Here is a 20232-nt window from a genome sequence, read left to right on the forward strand (position 1 = left end):
GAGTGTCTTCCGAGATTCCCATGCAGGTGCAGGGTTCCCAAAGCTTTGGTCGCCCTCCACTGCTTTCACAGGCCACAAACAGGGAGCTGGATAGGAAGTAGAGCAGTAGGGACATGAACAAGTGCCCACAAGATATTCCAGCTGATACAAGGCAAGGATCCAGCCACTAGGTTATTGTGCCAGGCCCAAAAATAAAATTTTTAAATTTATATTGTTGGACTGGTATTGTTGTGTACTGAATAAAACTAACACCTATGATGCCAGCATCCTACATAAGTATCAGTTCGTGTTTTGGCTCTTCCACATATTTTTTTTTTAAGATTTTATTTATTTTCATTGGAAAGGCAGATATATGGAGAGAAGGAGAGACAGAGAGGAAGATCTCCTGTCTGATGATTTACTCTCAAAGTGACTGCAAAGACTGGATGTGCGCAAGTCCAAAGCCAGGAGCTTCCTCCAGGTCTCCCATGTGGGTGCAGGGTCCCAAGACTTTGGGCCATTCTCGACTGCTTTCCCAGGCCACAAGCAGGGAGCTGGATGGAAAGCGGGGCAGCCAGGATTAGAACCGGTGCCCATATGGGATCCCGTAAAGAATATGCTATCACGCTGGGCCTGGTTCTTGCACTTCTAATCCAGCTCTCTACTAGTGGCCTGGGATAAGCAGCCAGAGTTCGTCCGAGTGCTTGTGTGCCTGCTACCCATGTGGAAGACCTGGAAAAAGCTCCTAGCTTCAGCCTGGCCCAGTCCTGTCATTGTACCGTTGGGGAGTGAACCAGCAGAGGAAGCACTGGTTCTATTTGTCTCTCTCCATATATAACTCTGACTTAAATCTCAAAGATACTCCTGGGCCCAGCGGAGTGGCCTAGCAGCTAAAGTTTTCGCATTGAACGCGCTAGGATCCCATATGGGTGGCGATTCTAATCCCGGCAGCTCCACTTCCCATCCAGCTCCCTGCTTGTGGCCTGGGAAAGCAGTCGAGGATGGCCCAAAGCCTTGGGACCTTGCACCCATGTGGGAGACCCAGCAGAAGCTCCTGGCTCCTAGATTTGGATTGCCCCAGCTCTATCCATTGCAGCCACTTGGGGAGTGAACCAGTGGGTAGAAGATCTTTCTCTTGGTCTCTCCTCTTTGTAAATCTGTCTTTCCAATAAAAACAAATAATTTTTAAAAGATATTGCCAATAGGACTATGTGTATTTGAATTGTAATTGTTACTAAATATGATGTCGAATTGTAGTATGTGTGTGTGTATAGTTCTGGATTCTAAAACCTTTTCCTATTCTTGTTTACCCATGTGCCTCCTTTTTTCTCTCTCCACAGAAATAATTATTTTTGACAGAAGCATTTTAAAAAGAAAACTCTTGATAATGGCCTCAGCAGTACTTAGTTCTGTTCCCACCACTGCTTCTCGCTTCGCCTTGTTGCAAGTAGATAGTGGCAGTGGTTCTGATTCGGAGCCTGGAAAAGGCAAAGGCCGGAATTCTGGGAAGTCTCAAGCTTTGGGAAACAAATCAACTACAAATGAGAAAAAGAGAGAGAAGAGAAGGAAGAAGAAGGAACAGCAACAGAGTGAAGCAAATGAGGTAACAATGGCAGTTATTTGTGTTGCTGGCTTTCCAAGTAGACGCTGATTACAGGTACTGTCTTGTTCACTCACGTATTCATAGTACCTGCTTCATGGGTACTCAGTAAATATTACCTAATGAATGCATGTAAGTGTGTGTATAATTAAAGGCAAATGCCATGAATTTTTAAAAACTGATTTTTTTTTTTTTATTGGAAAGGCAGATATACAAAGAGGAGGAGAGACAGAGAGGAAGATCTTCCATCCAATGGTTCACTCCCCAAGTGGCCGCAATGACTAGAGCTGAACCAGTCTGAAGCCAGGATCCAGGAGCTTCTTCTGGGTCTCCCATGCAGGTGCAGGGTCCCAAGGCTTTGGTCCGTCCTCGACTGCTTTCCCAGGCCACAGGCAGGGAGCTGGATGGGAAGTGGGGCTGTCGGGATTAGAACCAAGGCCCACATGGGATCCTGACGCGTTCAAGGCCAGGACTTTAACTGTTTCCCTGTCATGCCAGGCCCACCATGAATGTTTTTCAAATGCTTTATTTTTTTCCTGATTGGAAGCTTAGTGTTTAGTTCATGAAATTTAAAATGGGAACATCTTAGAAGAAACTAAAAGTCATTTGTATATAGATCTAGAGATATAAGAAATTAATACTTTGGGAACTGATGCGGTAGCCTAGTGGCTAAAGTCCTCAGCCTTACAAGCACCGGGATCCCATATGGGTGCCGGTTCATATCCCGTTAGCCCCGCTTCCCATCCGCTCCCTGCTTATGGTCAGGGAAAACAGTGGAGAACAGCCCAAAGCCTTGGGACCCTGCACTCATGTGGGAGACCCAGAAGAGGCTCCTGGCTTTTGATTGGTTCAGCTGTGGCCTTCGTAGCCGCTTGGGAAGTGAATCAGTGGATGGAAGATGTTTGTCTCTTCTTCTCTCTGTACATCTGACTTTGCAATAAAAACAAATAAACGTTTAAAATTAATATTTTGGTTATATTTTCTACACATATATCTGTATTCATAGTTTGTTTATAAATGGATAGTAATCTTTTATAAGTGTTTTTTCAAAATTTAGAGATGGCAATTTTATATAGCAGTAAATATATCTCTGCATTGTGTTTAATCATCTTGTTGTTTACTTATATGTTTATGTCCTGCTTTGTGGATTGAATTGTATCCGCTCTACAGATATGCTGAAGCCCTAACCCCGAGTCAGAGTGTTGAAAAGCCATTCTCTTCTCTCTCTCTTTACCATCTCTTTCTGGCTCTGACTGGTGGCCTCTGTCCTTTGCCTTCCTTAATTTGTGGCCTCATCACAACAGTCTGTGCTGTGTTGGTATATGGCATTTTTTTTTTAAGATTTATTCATTTAAAAGATAAAATTACAGAGAGAGAGAGAGGAAGAGACAGATCTTCCATCCACTGGTTCATTCCTCCAAGACTCACAGTAGCCAGGGTTGAATCAGACTGAAGCCAGAAGTCAGGAGCTTCTTCCTGGTGTCCCACGTTGATGTAGGATCCGTGGATTTGAGCCATCCTACACTGTTTTCTAAGGCGCATTAGCAGGGAGCTGGATTGGAATTGGAGCACCTAGGACTCAAATTAGTGCATAGATGGGACGCAGGCATCACAGGTGGCAGCTTAACCAGCTGTGTCACAACATTGCCCCCTATCACATTTTTTTTGATCTTTGCATCTTTGAGATACAGTCACACTGCATAAGGGCTGTTCTAACTTGGTATGATCTTAACTTGATTTTATCTGCAGAGACCCTGTATGCAAATAAGGTCACGTTCACAGATAATTGGGATTAGGGCTTCAGCATATCTGTAGAGGGGTTACAATTCAATCCATAAAAATCTCACTCTTTGTTTTGTTTCAGGTATCTTATTGGTGGAAATGATAGGACCCATACTGTTTTAGAATATTATTGTACCTTGGATTATAACCCTGTATTTAAAAAATAGTTTTTACTTGTAAGTCAGAATTACAGAGAGAGGGCAGAGAGAAGCAGAGAAAGATCTTGCAGCTGCTTCTTTGCTCCCCAAATGGCCACCACGACCAGAACTGAGCTGGTCCAAGGCTGGGATCCAGGAGCTTCAGGGCTCCCATGTGGGTGCAGGTTTCTGGGCCATCCTCTGCTGCCTTTCCAGGCCATTAGTACGGAGGTGGATCAGAAGTGGAGCAGCTAGCATATATACTGATGCCAGCACAGGGGATAGTTAGTGTACTATGCCACCACACTGGCCCCTAAGCCCTGTATTTTTTTTTTTTTTTTAGGACTAGTATTGTTGCCAGTGTGGCTTTAGGCAGTGTCTCACTGTTTACAACTTACTGTGTTGTTTGCATTTCCATAACATTGCTTGTTTTACTTGTAAACCTCTAAAGCAGCAAAGCAAAATGAATTGTTGAAACAGTTGTGTGTGTGATAGCACAACCCTTTTCAATGAATCATGTTTAGTTCAGCCAACACCTCATATGCTGGCAGAATCAATACTCAGACTGTAAAAAGCACAAATAGCAACTTAGAGTTAGGAGTGTTTAGGTGTTGAAGTAAAAAGAAAATACTTCATTTACCCCTTTTTCTAAAAATCAAAAGTACTTGGATTAGCAAACTGAATTTAACATACTTTTTGCCTGTTTTTTAGCTCAGGAATCTTGCTTTTAAGAAAATTCCTCAGAAATCCTCCCATACTACATATAACACTCATCATGAGCTTTCACTGTCAAATCCAGCGCAAAAGGAGTCACGGGAAGAAAACTGGCAGGAGTGGAGACAGAAAGATGAGCAGGTACAGTTTAAAAAAAACACAGCTGGTTTTCTTTGTTTTTCAGTGAATTTTGGATTTTTAAGACGGCAGTACAATTAAGTCCATATTTGTGGTCATATTTGTGGTCAACAGTGTGATTGGAATAATTCATGTGCATTTGATGCTTTTAATAAGATGTTCTTTTTTTATCTACCAAAAAAGCAGATCATTGTGTTTGTTTATGCCACTTTCAGCCATTCAAAGAAGTTATTTTGTGGTTTTTCAAATTCATTGGCATTTTACAAATGGCCTTTTTACAAATGAGAGAGGGAATGTAAAGGAACAGAAACAAATTATGTCTAGTAATAAAAAAAAATCACATTTACATAGAGCTAGAATTGTGAAAAACATCTCCTGGAAGTTTCACTTAAAAAAGGAGGACTTTGAGGAAAAAGTTTTCCTTTCCAACTTTGATGGAAAACTGTTAGTTGTTTCTTTTGTTAACTTATTCACATGATATTTTATTTCTTTCAGTCTATTAAATATCATTAATAACAAGCAAGTAAAATAGATAAATTTATTAAAATCAGTACATTTCTTTTTTTTTTAATTGTGTCTAAGAGGAAAACATACTACTAATCCTGGGATGTATTCCAGGAGATACCATATGTATAGAAAGTGAAGTTTATTTGCTTATCTATTTGATCTCTTAGAAATAGATACCACTGTGGCTGATGTTTGGTAAAGTAGAGTGACTTACTATCGTTCCTGGGTATTCAGCTATACTGTTAATGTACACTGCATTAATTATAACATTTTCTTTAGGATTTTGTATTGCTTCAGACTTGTCATATGAATGTCATTATTAATATAATGCCATAATGGTGCTCAAAAGATATTTCTAGGCACTGTTAAACTGTATAAATCATCTTTTATTTTTAGAGGCTATTTATTTTAGAGTCTAATATTTAATTGTGACAAACTTGTTTTTTTTTTTTTTTACAAATATACATATAATAATGATCTGCTTATCTGCTCCAGAAAGAATTTCTGAAAAACTAATGAAGGAAAGCTGCTTACATTTGCACCAGAGCCAGGCATTTGGCACAGTAACTTAAATCCTGTTGGGATGCCTGTATCCCATCTCCTGGGACTATTGTCCTGATCCCACTTCCAAGTCTAGCTTCCTACCAATGTGCACTCTGGGAGGGGGCAGTTCTGGCTCAGGTCCTTGGGTCTGTGCCACTTACATAGGAGACCTGGAGAGAATTCCTGGCTTTGGGCTCTGGCTTCGGTATGAGTATTACCAGCAAATGGAAGATTTCTGTCTCTTTCTCTCTATCTGCCTTTCAAATTTAAAAAGGTAATTAACCTTTAATTTTTTAAAATTATGCCAAAGTGAATGCCAAAGATTTTGATGACTGAGAAGTCAGAAATTGATAATGGATACCCTTGTAATGGGCAGTGTCCCACTTGGAACCCATTTCACTGTGAGGAGTAATCAGTTTCTGAAGCAACTACATTTGGAGGGACTAAGCAGTGACTTTACCAGAGAGAAAGGATGCAGTATAGTGGGTGTCCTCCTTGCCATGAGTAATATATAATGCTGTGAAAAATTCTAGGTATAACTGGGTTAGACAAAAGCTGAATATGGAATCCTTGTTATGTGGCTTCTGCTTTCAAACATTCAAAAGAGGAATTGTCAGATAGTTTCTACTTCTGGTCTGGCGGATGACTCAATTAACTAATCCTTCCCTTACGAGCTTCAGGATCCCGTATGGGCTCCATTTTGTATCCCAGCAGCTCCACTTCCCATCCATCTCACTGTTCTTATGGTCTGGGAAAGCAGTGGAGGATGGCTCAAAGCCTTGGGACCCTACTTCCAAGTGGGAGACCCAGAGGAGGCTCTTGGCTTCATATCAGCTCAGTTCCAGCCATTGGATCCACTTGGGGAATGAACCAGTACATGGAAGACCTCTCTCTATGTCTCCTCCTTTCTGTAAATCTGCCTTTGCAATAAAAATAAATAAATATTTTTAAAAGTTTCTATGCCTAAATCACCATATTTGTAATGCAAATTTGGATCAGCTAAACCTCTCATATTTTATGTGAGAATTCTAGTTAAACAACTACCAGATGGATAGTAAGGAAACATCTGTTACACTTATAATGAACAAACTCTGTATTGTAGCTGATCTCAGATATTAGCTAATTTCAGATCAAATGAGGAAAAGTTTTTGCCACATGAAAGAGAAGCAACATTCTACTTTCAGAGTGAAACCATACTTTGAATACAATTAACTACAGGGAACAGAAGTTAATTTTAGATAGCATTTTCTGCTTTAATAAAAAGCAAGGGGCTGAAACATTTTTGTGAAAGTAAAGGGGTAGTATTGTTATATAACAAGGTGAGATACCATTATGGACTGAAATGAAACAATGGTTGAGAAACAGGAGTTGAAGGGGAAATGGAAGAATTTTTAAAAATTAAGAAATAAAAGCATGATAAATAAAAACTTCATTAGAAGGACCAAGAAACAAGAGTACATTGTGAAAAAAAATCAGTTGGATGAAGGAAAAGTTGAGATTCTGCTGACAACACTGCCATGATAGAGAAACAGAGACATGTGTTAAAGGTGATGGTCATAATAATTTCCCTGAGCTTAAGACTGGACTATAAACTTAAAAGAGCTGAAGTCAACTTTAAGTCTCTTAAAAAGTTTTTAAGGGGCCCGGCGCGGTGGCACAGTGGTTAAGGTCCTCGCCTTGCACGCCTGGGATCCCATATGGGCGCCGGTTCTATCCCGGCAGCCCCGCTTCCCATCCAGCTCCCTGCCTGTGGCCCGGGAAAGCAGTCAAGGATGGCCCAAGGCTTTGGGACCCTGCACCCACGTGGGAGGCCCGGAAGAGTCTCCTAGCTTTGGATTGGCATAGTATTGGCTGTTGCGCTCACCTGGGGAGTGAATCATCGGATGGAAGATCTTCCTCTCTCTCTCTCCTCTCTGTATATCTGCCTTTCCAATAAAAAAAAAATAATAAAAATAAATCTTAAAAAAAAAGTTTTAAGAACAAGAAATAAGGCAATAATGCTGTGTGTATGCAGAAGAAAATGAATTTCCCATAAACAATGAAAAATCAGGTTGGCCACTTTAAATCCAGGACTGACTGAGAGGAGCAATACTGTTAGCTAAGTATTTGAGTTAAATACTTTCTGAGATACACAAGACTGAGAAAACTTTCTACCATTATCCTTTCTGTAAACATTTCTTAGATAGACGATTAAAAGTTAAATAAATCCAACTTCCCGGTGATGCATCCCGCATTGGAGTACCTGTGTTTTGCTTAACTCCAGCTTCCTGGCAGTGTAGACCCTGGGAAGCAAAGGTGATGACTCAAGTACTTGCTTTCCCAGCCCACCCGCATAGAAGATTGAGTTCCTAGTTTCCAGCCGCTGCTGTTGAAGGTGCTTGGGAAGTGTGTCAGGAGATGGGAACTCTATTTGTTTTGCTCTCTTTCTTCCTCTCAAAAAATTTTTTTGGGGAGACGGTAAATCAAAATAAGGATCATACCAGTTGGAAAACCAATGGTGAACACGGAAGCTAGTTCAAGGAAAGATTAAATGTATTGTTTGTAAATGCCTTCATTAAAGCTAGCATAACTTGTTTGAAGAACTTATCTGAAATAAAATCTGTTTATGAATATACCATAGAGGAAGAAGAGTCAATACATATTTAAAATTTTGTATATTGGTAACAATATATAGTTCAAAGTGTGATTTTTACAATTCAAAGATACTGATCATGAAACTTGTATTGAGTGAGATAACAAAAACTGCTTGGAAAAAAATAATATAGACATAGTCTGTATAGCAGAAGACACAAAGCAAAGGAACTGGCAGAGAAGACTGTGAAATAAGGTTAAAAAAAGATAATAGACACTTTGTCCTATTGATAATTATAAATAGTTGATTTATCCATTAAAAAGCATAAACTAGTTGAGATAAACTGTCTGAAACATAGTTTGATCTTAGTTCTGATCTTTACCTAGACATTTTTAAAGTATTATATATATATGTGTATATAAAATATATATTTAGAATATAAATGTATAGAGAAAAGGAAGAGATCAATAGGCTCTAGCTGTTTGAGCTGTTTGAGCTGCTGTCTGTTTCATGAGATATGCTGCCGGATCTGCTGGACACCATAGGGAATTCGACTGCATTATTAAGGTCTTTAAAGAAAAGCTTCTTAATCTTGTTTTTCATTTCATAAACTTATATATTTCCCAGAACATCTCATTGTGGAAAAATGGTCTGCTATTCTATGTCCACTTTGCAGATATATATGTCAAATGAGACACACATGTCTCATGCTTGAAATGGGTTAGATTTATGTGATAGGTGGTATATTAATAGGCGAATTACATTAAAATTAAGCTGTTTAAAAACAAAGAGAGTATGCTTTGATTTGATTGTATTCTTAACTTTCACTATTTCTTTTTAATACTGTGTCAAGATCAAACGATGTGTTCAACAACAGTTATTGTCCGTGAATAAATCTCAGATATAAAATCATTTATTCATGATTCATTGATGATGTTGATTCTAGTGTACCTTGTCTAAAATATTATAATCCTCATTCAAAAATAATTAATAAACACATCAAGATTCATTGTATATATCTTACTATATTGACTCAGACTCCACATCATGGTTTTATCCATCTCTGACGTGAACTAAATGTCTTAAATAGCCTGTGCACAAGTAATTGCTGCCACATCAGGGAGAAAAATAAATTGATGACTCCATTATGCAAAATTGTGAATATTCACTGTCTAAATTTTCTATTTAGAATTTCCATTTTCAGCTGCTTGTATGACATCACTCTTGTCCTAAAACATACAGATAATCTGTATTGTATGTATTTATGTTTTCTATTCTGTTTACCATGTTAGTCATTAATTTTTATACATTTCTCTTTTCAGTAGTACTTTTAATCTTTCAGTGAATTGTTTGCCCATTTTTGTACGTTGGAGATACATTAAAGAATATAATGGAGGCCAGTGTTATAGCTGGTAAAGCCATCACACCAACATCCAGAGTAGGTGTTAGTGTGTGTCCTGGCTGCTCCATTTCCATTCCAGCTTCCTGCTTATGACCTAGTAAAAGCAGCAGAAGATGCCAGGGTGTTTGGGCCCCTGCCACCCATGGGAGACCCAGATGAAGTTGCTGGCTTCTCTTTAGCCTGTCCAGTCCTGGCTGTTGCAGTATACCAATGAACGAAAGTTACATATTTCTCCCCCCATCCCCTCTCTCTCTAACTCCCACTCACACTTTTTGAATTTCAAACAAATAAAACTTTTTAAAAGTACAACAAAAATACAGACTTAATAAGTGTAGACAACATTTAGAGAATGACTATAAAATACATTAACACAGGTGAGCTGAACATAGTAATTAGGACAGTAGTTTTCTTTAGAACATGAACAACATTTAAAATCATAATGCTCAGGAAGACAGTTACAGCATTTCTGAGGAAGTAATTCTAGCTTTTGAATTAGTAAAAGATTGTAGTATACTTTGAAAATCATGGGAGGACTGGCCCTATTGCTGTTATGGCTAGTCAATTGGCTATAAGTAAGATGTCTTCAGAATAATGCTCTGTGTTATTCCCAAAGTACCTGTGAGAAAGAGTAATTTCATCTGGAACTTCGTTTGGATTTAAATGGGTGAAATTGTTGTACTGAGATTAAATTATTTTTTCTACTTTGGTTGCAAAATATCTACTGTCCTTCAGGGATGTGTTATTGGCTCTTCATACTCCCTAACTATTCATAAACTCTCGAGGTTTGCTTCAATAGAAACAAAAAAAGTCAGGGGTTGGTATTGTGATGTAGAGGGTAAGCCACTGCCTGTGACTCTGGCATCTCTTATACTTAGCAGTTAGAGACCCAGCTGCCCCACTTGCATTCAGCTCCTTGCTAATGTGCCTTGGGAAGCAGTAGAAGATGAGCCAAATGCTGGATCCCCGCACTGATGTGGGAGGCCTGGGAGAAACTCTATGCTCCTGGCCTTGGTGTGGTGCAACCTATCTAGCTGTTGCTGCCGTTTGAGGAGTCAGCCCCTGGATAGAAGATCTCTCACTCTCCATCTCTCTCTCTAACTCTGCTTTTCAAATAAATAAATAGATCTTTTAAAATGTGTATTTACTACTAGATGGAGAGTAGGAGGCAATGAAGGAAGCCAAGGACTCCATCTTGGGCACTTGTATGTGTCTAATTCAATTCCGTAGGCCTTTTATCTTACTTGAAGATCATTTATTTGAAAGGCAGAGCCAGGAGAAGGAGGGACAGAATGAGATCTTCAGCTGGTTCACTCCCAAGATGGCTGCAACAGCTGGGTCTGTGCCAGGCTGAAGAGGAGCCAGGAGCTTGGGGATCACACATGTAGTGGGCAGGAGCCCAAGCACTTGGGACGTCTTCCTCTGATTCCGCAGGCCATCAATACAGAGTTGGATTGGAAGTAGAAGAGGCAGATTTGAAGAGGCACCTCTGTTCAAACATTGTGGAAAGCAAACATTGTAGGCAGCTTAACGCAGTTAAGCCACAGTGCTGACCCCTCTGTAGGAATTTTAGTATCTCTTCTGCACTTTTCCACTTGCAGACTTTAATGCAGATAGTTTCCAACTTAGGATAATCTGCCTTACAATTTTTCAACTTTATGGTGATGGAAGAACAGCATGCATTCTCTCAAAACTGTATATAGAATCTTGAATTATGATTTTTTCTTTGGACCAGTAGAATTGGCCGTAATACTCTCTTGCTGTAGCTCAATCAGTGCTTACACTTGATCACAAATTAAGCACCACTGCTGTACAGTGTCCTGTGTGGCATTGCTTGGAAATTTTGTATCCACTGTACTGTCTCCTATATCATACATTCTGTTTTTTACAGTACAGTCTTCAATTTCATGAGATATTCAGTACTTTGTGTTAGATTATTTGCCCAACTGTTAAGTATATTTGAAAATGGTTAGACTAAGCGATATTCAGTAGATTAGCAGTATTTTCAGTTGATTAGGTATATTGACTTTTTGGCTTGCATATATTCTATTTACAGTGGTTTATTGGAACATTAAAAAATAAGATTTTATTTTATTTACATGTTATTGCTTAGGGCCTGTTTGGTAGGTAGACTCTTGTATTTCTGGACAACCATATTTATAGCAGTTTTTTTTTTTTAAAGGAAGGAAGGCTTCCTTCCTCTTGGCTTCCTTCATTGCTTCCTACTCTCTGTAAAGTAATAAAATATTTTTTTAAAGATTTACTTATTTTTTTGGGCCCGGCATGATAGCATAGTGGTTAAAGTCCTCGCCTTGCATGCGTTGGGATCCCATGTGGGCGTCAGTTCTAATCCTGATGGCCCTGTTTCCCCATCCAGCTGCCTACTTGTAGCCTTGGAAAGCAAACAAGGACGGCCCAAAGCTTTGGGACCCTGCACCCGCATGGGAGACCTAGAAGAGCTCCTGGCTCCTGGCTTTGGATGGGCTTAGCTCCAGCCGTTGCGGCTGCTTGGGGAGTAAACCATCAGATGGAAGATCTTCCTCTCTGTCTCTCCTCTTCTCTGTGTATCTGCCTTTGCAATAAAAATAAATCTTTTTTTAAAAGCTGCTGTCCACTAGGGTTAGGGATCCACCCCCCCTTTTTTTTTTTTAAAGATTTGATTATTTTTATTGCAAAGTCAAATATTTATAGAGGAGAGACAGAGTGCAGGGTCCCAAGGCTTTGGGCCATCCATGACTGCTTTCCTAGGCCACAAGCAGGGAGCTGGATGGGAAGCAGGGCAGCCAGGATTAGAACTGGCACCCATATGGGATCCCAGTGATGGAAGATCTTCCTTCCTGTATATCTGACTTTCCAATAAAAATTAAAAAAGAAAAATCTTTAAAAGAAAAAAACCTTAGACTGATTTACACATGTCATATAACTTGCTCAGAGTCACTTGCAGTGTGAGCAGGATAGAAATTTTAATTAGCTACCTATGTGGTCTCCAAAGCTTGCAGGTTTTTTTTCTCCTGCTTAAAATTCATTTTTATCAAGGTGACTTTTCTTATTCTGTAATAGATCCTTCTTAGGGGTGAGCTGGAGCTTAGGGATTCCCCTTCACCCCTAACCAGCAGTAGTAACTGGAAATGGGCAGGCTGAAGCCAGGGACTCAGTGCAAGGCTTCTGCATACAGGACACAGATCCAGTCACTTGCACTATCCCCTCCTGGGGTCTGCATTAGGGAGCCAGAACCACATGTTGGACATAGACACCCTGAAATGTTGTGTCGGTGTCTTTGTTAGGTTAAACCACCTGTTCTTTGGCTCTATGCTTAATCACATATCTTTGTTCATATGGCTTCTACCTCTTATAGCTTATTTTGTTCTTTTTTCTACTTACTTAAAATTTATGTATCCTTTTAAAAAGGATTACTTCCTTTTAAAAAATATTTCTGCTTGAAAAGCAGAAAGAATGAGCTTCCATCCGCTGATTGATTCCTCAGATACCTGCAATAGCTAAGCCTGAGCAGGAACAATTAAGGAATGTGAAATTCCATCTGGACCTCCCGCCTTTCATCATCTGTTGCCAGGCTGCATTATCAGGGAGCTGGATTAGAACCAGAGGAGCTGGGACTCAACAGGGGGTGAACATACCTAGCAGGGGCCTAGCTCTGTGGCCCAATACCTGTCCAGACGATCCTTTAAGTTCCAACCTCATTTGTTTCTGTATGTTTCCCTAAATTCCATTTGTTGTCTCTTTTTCTTGAACTTTTATAACTCTTTTAATGTCTTGCTCTATTTCCATACTTTATATATGCTAGACTTTTTTTTTTCCTTAAAATTTATTTGAGAAAATTAGGCATGACAAGGAGTGTTCTTCCATCTGCTGTTTCACTCCCCAAATGACCACAACAGCTGCGACTGGGCCAGGCCAAAACCAGGAGTTTTGTCCGTTTTTCCTTGCTGTTTCCAGGCTGTTGGCAAGGAGTTGGGTGGGAAGCGGTGCAGACAGTAGCTTTGCTTGCTTTGCTGCCACAGTGGCTCCCTGTGTTAATTTTACACTTCCGGGTTCCATAAAAATTCTTTGGGAGCAGAAGCAAAATTGCTGCTGCTTATTTAAACCGCTAGTGGCAGGACAGAGCATAAGAAAGAGCCTCAGTACTTAATCTGATTGTTCATTAAGTGGCACTCTGGAAGATTTCTTCTAGTTTTTAGAGATTTTTTTTTTCCTGCTGAAACTTCCTTGAAGCTAGGTTGTGTTAATAATGAAAAAGTAAATTTAAAAATTTAGAATCAAATGCTGAGGAGAGCCTTGTTTTTCATTTTTAAAAAGTTCCATTTCATTCTGCTTTTCACAAACCATTACAGTCAGCTACTTTAATAGCTGAATTCTATGAGTTAGCATGAAAAATAATAAAGGCATCATGGAAGACTTCCAACTTTCTCATTTAAATTCTACTCACTGATTTTTAGAATATTAGTCAAAATATTTGTAATGTGACATTAAATATCAGCAACAATATGGATTAAAAATGTGGGTAATTGAACCACTTGCATTCAAAATAAGTAATTTTGTTAGTTCTATTAGGATAACTGCTTTAGAGTGAAATATTTTATATTTAGTTTGCTTTGAGTTTAGTTGGAACTGATATAAACTTTCTTCTTTGTATAACACTAATATAAGTAATTCCTTTTACAACATTTTTTTTTTCTACTGGAAAGTTATATTTACAGAGAGAAGGAGAGACAGAAAAATCTTTCATCCGCTGGTTCACTCCCCAAGTGGCTGCAGTGGCTGGAGCTGAGCCAATCCAAAACCAGGATCCCGGAGCTTCTTCTGGGTCTCCCATGCAGACTCATGGTCCCAGGGCTTTGGGCCACCCTCTACAGCTTTCCCAGGCCACAGACAGGGAGCTGGATGGGAAGTGGAGCTGCTGGGGGTGTGAACCAGCGCCCCAAATGGGATCCCAGCACATGCAGGGTGAGCATTTAACTACTAGGCTTCTCACTGGGCCCCCACGAATCTAATTCTTTTCCTGTGGATCATAACTATTGGTTTTGAACATTCATTTATTCATATAGTGGTACTGTTAGAGTACCCATTTATTCATACAATTAATTTACATAATAAATCCAAAGTTGCTTTATTACGTTTTTCTACTCATTACTAATTTGGATTGAACTTGTTATTCATTTCGTTTCAGTCATATCATAGAAAAAGCATGTACAGTGTTATCTAGGGCTTAATCATGTTTACTGTATATGTTATTTACCATTTTAATTCATTTTATTTCCCTGAGTTAGAATTGTATAAGCCTAATCTTTTTTTGCTCTTGTTTTTAATGCCAAGACATGATAAGATACTTTCAAAAGGATGTTTCTGGTTACAAATGAAAGGTTTAATTCATGTTGTATAGTACTAATATATTTCTGGTTTTCAAGGTGTCCCTCTTGAACAGATCACTCCCTTCTGCAGTCAATTTCTCTTTTATTTTAGATTTCCTTTTTATTAATCGTTAAGCAACAGAAACAATTCTAATTAGGCAAAAAAAAAAAATGTATTGGACGGATACTGAGCCATTCGCAGGTTTAAACTAAAACTTATGGCCCAGCACAATGGCCTAGTGGCTAAATCCTTGCCTTCAGGGGCCAGGATACCATACAGACACCAGTTCATATCCTGGCAGCTCCACTTCCCTTCCAGCTTCATGCTTAGGTCCTGGGAAAGCAGTAGAGTATGGCCCAAAGCCTTGGGACCCTTGGGAGACTTGGAGGAGGCTCCTGGTTCCTGGCTTCAGATTTGCTCAGCTGTGGCAGTTGCAGCCACTTGGGGAGTGAACCAATGGATGCAAGATCCTTCTCTCAATCTCTTCTCTCTGTAAATAGGACTTTCTAATAAAACAAATACATCTGTAATCAAAGCAAACAACAAAACTAAAAACTTAACAGGCCTTGGGAAAGGCAGAAACTAAGGAATACCTGTAGAGTTTTTCTGAGACATGACCTAGTATTTGTTGCTTGTTGTCTCATCAGATGATTAGACTCCACTTGATTTATCCTTGTTCTGAAAATCTAATTAATATGAGAACAAAGCGGAGGTGGATCACTTCCCTGCATCTGTTGGTGATGATAATAGCTTGTGTGTTCATATGGGCAAGGTAATGGATAGTGTACAGTGTCATGTACTAGGCTATACTGCTGAATGAAAAAACAAAAGGAATAAAGGATGTTTCAAAAGAATAGAGGAAGGATTCTAAACAGACAAAAACAAGAAAACTCCACTAAGTTTTATGTTTTTGTTAGCCACTAAACAGACATAAAACACAGGATGTTTATTCCTGTTATGTTACAATTCAACATAATGGACAACTGCAGACACACTTATTCCTAAGAGAAGACAGCCCGAAGTCCTATCTCAGGAGTTCTGTCAGGCAAGTGGAAGAAACAGTTCTTACAGAGAGTAATTTTATTTGAGGGTGCTGAAAGCAAGATTCTAAAGTTAAAGTCGGATGGTGAAACAAGGATAGTTCTTTTGCTACCATAGAATAGTGCTGACATCTGTTTATTGTAAAACTTTTTTTTTTTAGATAACATCTGAAATGTTTGAAGCAGATCTTGAGAAGGCACTGTTGCTAAGTAAATTGGAATATGAGGAGCACAAAAAGGTATTTGCATTTTTATTGATATATTTTAGAAGAGGTCAAAGGTTGGGGTTTATCCTAAAAGTTCATCATTGTAACTAAACATTTTTGTGATATAATTTCTTCTCAAGTTTTTGGTGAAACTTATGGATAAGCCTGGTCTGATCATTTGGGATGTTTGGTTAATGAGTCCCTCCACCCAAATTGAAGGGAAGAGAGGGAGTGAAATTCTTAACAGGTGATTATTGAATTTAGAATTAATGTACATATGACTACTGTCGTACACAGACACCTATTAAGAGACCCTCTACCAGAAATTGACTAAAATAACTGAGAAGCTGTTTGTGATATTTTAGTCTTATAAGCCCAGCGTTTGTCACTCAGCAGCATTTATCAGTTGTGTGTTGAAATGCAGAATGCAATAGCTTGTGACTATAGGAAGATTTAGCTAAGAATTGGTATTGGTTTCTACTTTCTATATTTAAACTGTATAGGTGTCAGTTATTTTTATCAATAAAGATTTACTCAGTGGCTAATCTTAAATGGATCCTGGTTAAGTTGAGTTGGGTTTTTTTTTGTTTTGTTTTCTGGGTTTTTTTTTTTTTTTAATGGCTGTGTCAGTGTGTTTTATCACTTTAACCCAAGATGAAGATGATTTTGTTATTTTAACTCAAAAGAATGAAAATTTTCAGGAAAGTCTATATGTCTATTTAGACACAAAGCAAGCAATTAGAAAAATAGAGACAAATAGCTGTACTGTAGTTTAGTCTTTTAAATGGATTTTTGGATTGTTCTTACTGCAAATATCTTCTTGTATTGCTCAATTAGGGGATACAATTTTATGAAATACTGATTTGTTGTTGTTAGATACATGTTTAGATTCTAAAGTTTTGAGAAAATCATCTATATCCTTGAAGGATGAGTAGAATAAATGTTAATAAAATATTATAGTTCAGGCTATTTTTCTTGGCAAGCTATTAACCTAAGGAGTTTTATAATAACTAAATTTTGGGATGTTATTTTTTGTTCTCACTCATTGGCCAAATATTTGTTAAGTAGCCAAAATTTACTAAGCGAACAATCCAAAATTAAAACATCCTAATCCCTGAGTTTAGAGGAGAGAGATATACATATAATTATAATGTATAATATGGAGATATATATGCTCAATGCAGTGGGAATTCAGAAAAATAGAAGACTTTTTATTACTTTTGAAGAAGGAAATAAATTTTAAGGAAGGATTTTTTTAAAAAGATTTATTTTTATTGGAAAGATTTACAGAGAGATTTACTGATTTACAGAGAGAAGAGGAGACAGATAGATCTTCTGTCCACTGGTTTACTCCTTAAAGTGGCTACAGTGGCCAGAGCTGAGCCGATGCAAAGCCAAGAGCCCGGAGCCTTTTCTGGGTCTCCCTCACAGGTGCAGGATTCCAAGGCTTTGGGCTGTCCTCTTCTGCTTTTCTAGGACACAAGCAGAGAGCTGAGTGGGAAGTGGAGCAGCTGGGATACGAACTGGTGCCCATATGGGATCCCAGACACATGCAAAGTGAGGGCTTTACTCACTAGGCTATCGTACCAGGCCTTTGTAAGAAAGGATTCTTAAAATTTAAGTTTTTAAATTTCACAAGATATGCAAGGGAAGTAGGCAATCTCAAGGAAGAAGTGATAAGAACACATAATGTATGTATGTGCAAGAATATAGTATATTTGAAAAATTGTCATTTTGAGATCTAGACTTGCTGTAGATGTAGATAGAAGGATAGGATGTAAAGAACCCTATTACCAAGTTAATGAGATTGGATTTTATACCTTTTCTGGAGAAAAGCTATTGTGTATTTTTACTTTCAGGTTGATTTCAGGTTTTCATTTTAGAAACTCATGCTGTAAGACCTCTGTGTGTCTCCTCCCTCTGTGAAATCTACTTTTCAAATAAAAATAAATCCTTTAAAAAAAGAAATTCATGTTGTAGCAATGTAGAATATGGATTGAGGAACTAAAAGGTGTTGTGATGTCCATGCAAAAGAAGGTAGGGAAAGTGAAAGAGGTTTTGTAGATGGAAGATGGAACAGATAAAGCAATCTTAGGATGATAAAGTCTATACCACCTAGTGAGTAATCTGGATATAAAATATGTAGCGGAGTAGGCAAGGGTACACTGAGGTTTCTGTCCTAGACAGCTGCATAGGTGTTAGTGGCATAGCAAGGAATCTAGAATAGGATCAAGTGAGGAAGACAGAGTCTAGGTGGAAGATGTGAGACATGTATTGTGGAGATGCTTATTAGACATACCAGACGAGTGGTCTGTTCATGTGGAAATGATTAATGCAGAGGCAGAACTTTTAAATTTTGACTGAAGAGCAGTATGTACAAAATATGCTCAGAACAGGGTCAGAATGAGATCGTAATGAACAGTAACTGCATTATTTGTGTGAGAGACGGAGACACAGAGAGAGAGAGAGAGAAAGAGAGAGAGATAGAAAGATCGATTTCTGATCTGCTTGTTCACTGCCCAAATGCCTCATTGGCTAGGGCTGGACCAGGTTTAGAGCCAGAAGCCCAGAATGGACTCCAGGTCCCCCACATGGAAGGCAGGAACTCTTTTTTTTTTTTTTTAAATATTTATTTATTTGAAAGGAAGCTTAGAAGGAGAGACAGAGATCATTCATGTGCTGGCTCACCCCTCAGATGGCCACAGTGGTCAGAGCTGGGCTAGTCCAAAGCTAGGAGCAAGCAGCTTTCTCCAGGTCTTCCCACTTGGGTGCAGGATTCAAACTATCTGGGGCTTTCCCAGGCCATTACCAGAAATCTGGACCAGAAGTGGAGTAGCTGAGACCCAAACTAGCATGCATATATGATGCCAGCATCACAACCCACTGTGCCACTGCAGTGTGTGAGAAACTAAGTACTTGGTGCCACCACTGCTACATCTTAGGGTCTGAATTAGCAGGAATTGGAGTTAGGAACAGATCTGGGAATCAAACTTGGTTACTGCATTGTGAGATACAAACTTCTTATGAGGGGAAGTTCAAGTAGTCAGAAGCATATGGAACAAACCAAGAGGTACTTGAAACAGAGTATCTGTTAGATTTGACAGAGGAGACTGATCTTAATTTTAGTGTCAGAGAACAGTAAGAAGTAAGATTTCAGTAGGTCAGAAGAAATAGTTGCTTACTGTTCTTAGATTTTGTTCTTAAAGAAGGGAAAAGAAGATGGCGATGAAGGACAGGATTATGAACTGAGTTAAAATGTTTTGTTTTATTTGAATTTCTAAGATGCAAGAAATTGAGTATATAAACAAACAGGTATTCTTTTACAAAACTTGGCTAGCCTGCTTTAATTTTTTATGTGTCTTAAATCATGGGGTCAGCATTGTGGTATTGTGAGTTAAACTACTCTCAGTGGCACTGGCATTACATATGAGTGCAAGTTTAAGATCTGGCTACTCCACTTTCAATTCAGATCTCTGCTAATACACCTGGAAAAGCATCTGTGGATAGCTTAAGTGCTTGGCCCCTGCAACCATGTCTGACACCTGGAAGAAGCTGTGGGCCACTGTGGCCATATGGGGAGTAAAACAACAGATGGGAGATTCTCTGTCACTTTGCTTTCAAATAAGTAAAAAATAAAACTTTAAGAAACAGTACCTCTCTGGACCTAGTTATTCCTTGTCATTTTTTTTTCTAGGAGTATGAAAATGCTGAAAATGTTTCAACTCAGTCAAAAGTTATGAATAAAAAAGACAAAAAAAGGAATCAGCAGGGAAAAGATAAACCTCTCACAGTATCACTGAAAGATTTTCAATCTGAAGGTAATATATTTGATGTTTATTATGCTAAAGTAACTATTTTAAGTCATTTTATATTTAAGCTGTAAGTACCATTCTGATTTTTAAAAGTAAGTGAAATTGTTATTGTAGCATTTGGAAAACTTAAAAATGTGAACCTCTCTCTTAGTCCATTTTTGTATTGTTTTAGCAGAATATCTAAGACAGTGTAATTTATGATGAACAGAATTTTCTTGACTCAAATTTCTGGGTACTGGGCGGCATGATAATTGATGGAGGCCTTCTTGCTATTTCTGCACATGCCTGAAGGCAAGGGGACCAGAGAGTCAGAGGGACCACGTTCCGCCTTAATTCAGACCCCAGTCCCACTCTTAGCAAGGTGGCACCCTCCTGGCTCAAGCATCTCTTATAAGTCCCTCCTCTTACTACTGGAACAGTGGCAGTTAAATTTCAG

The 20232-nt window shown here is 38.8% G+C and overlaps 1 protein-coding gene across 1 annotated transcript in view; it reads left to right on the plus strand.

Moving 5' to 3' along the window:
• GKAP1 (G kinase anchoring protein 1) overlaps positions 1–20232 on the plus strand; it is a 68737-nt gene that overhangs the window by 17687 nt on the left and 30818 nt on the right. Inside the window, exons 3-6 of the mRNA XM_040963321.1 lie at positions 1320–1582; positions 4210–4353; positions 15940–16017; positions 19679–19802. Of these exons, the coding sequence (XP_040819255.1) occupies positions 1367–1582; positions 4210–4353; positions 15940–16017; positions 19679–19802 (562 nt within the window). The 5' untranslated portion in view covers positions 1320–1366. The remainder of the gene's footprint in view (positions 1–1319; positions 1583–4209; positions 4354–15939; positions 16018–19678; positions 19803–20232) is intronic.

This window comes from Ochotona curzoniae, unplaced genomic scaffold (genome assembly GCF_017591425.1).
Source record: "Ochotona curzoniae isolate NIBS_2020 unplaced genomic scaffold, NIBS_Ocur_1.0 scaffold_3208, whole genome shotgun sequence".
NCBI classification, from domain to species: domain Eukaryota; kingdom Metazoa; phylum Chordata; class Mammalia; order Lagomorpha; family Ochotonidae; genus Ochotona; species Ochotona curzoniae.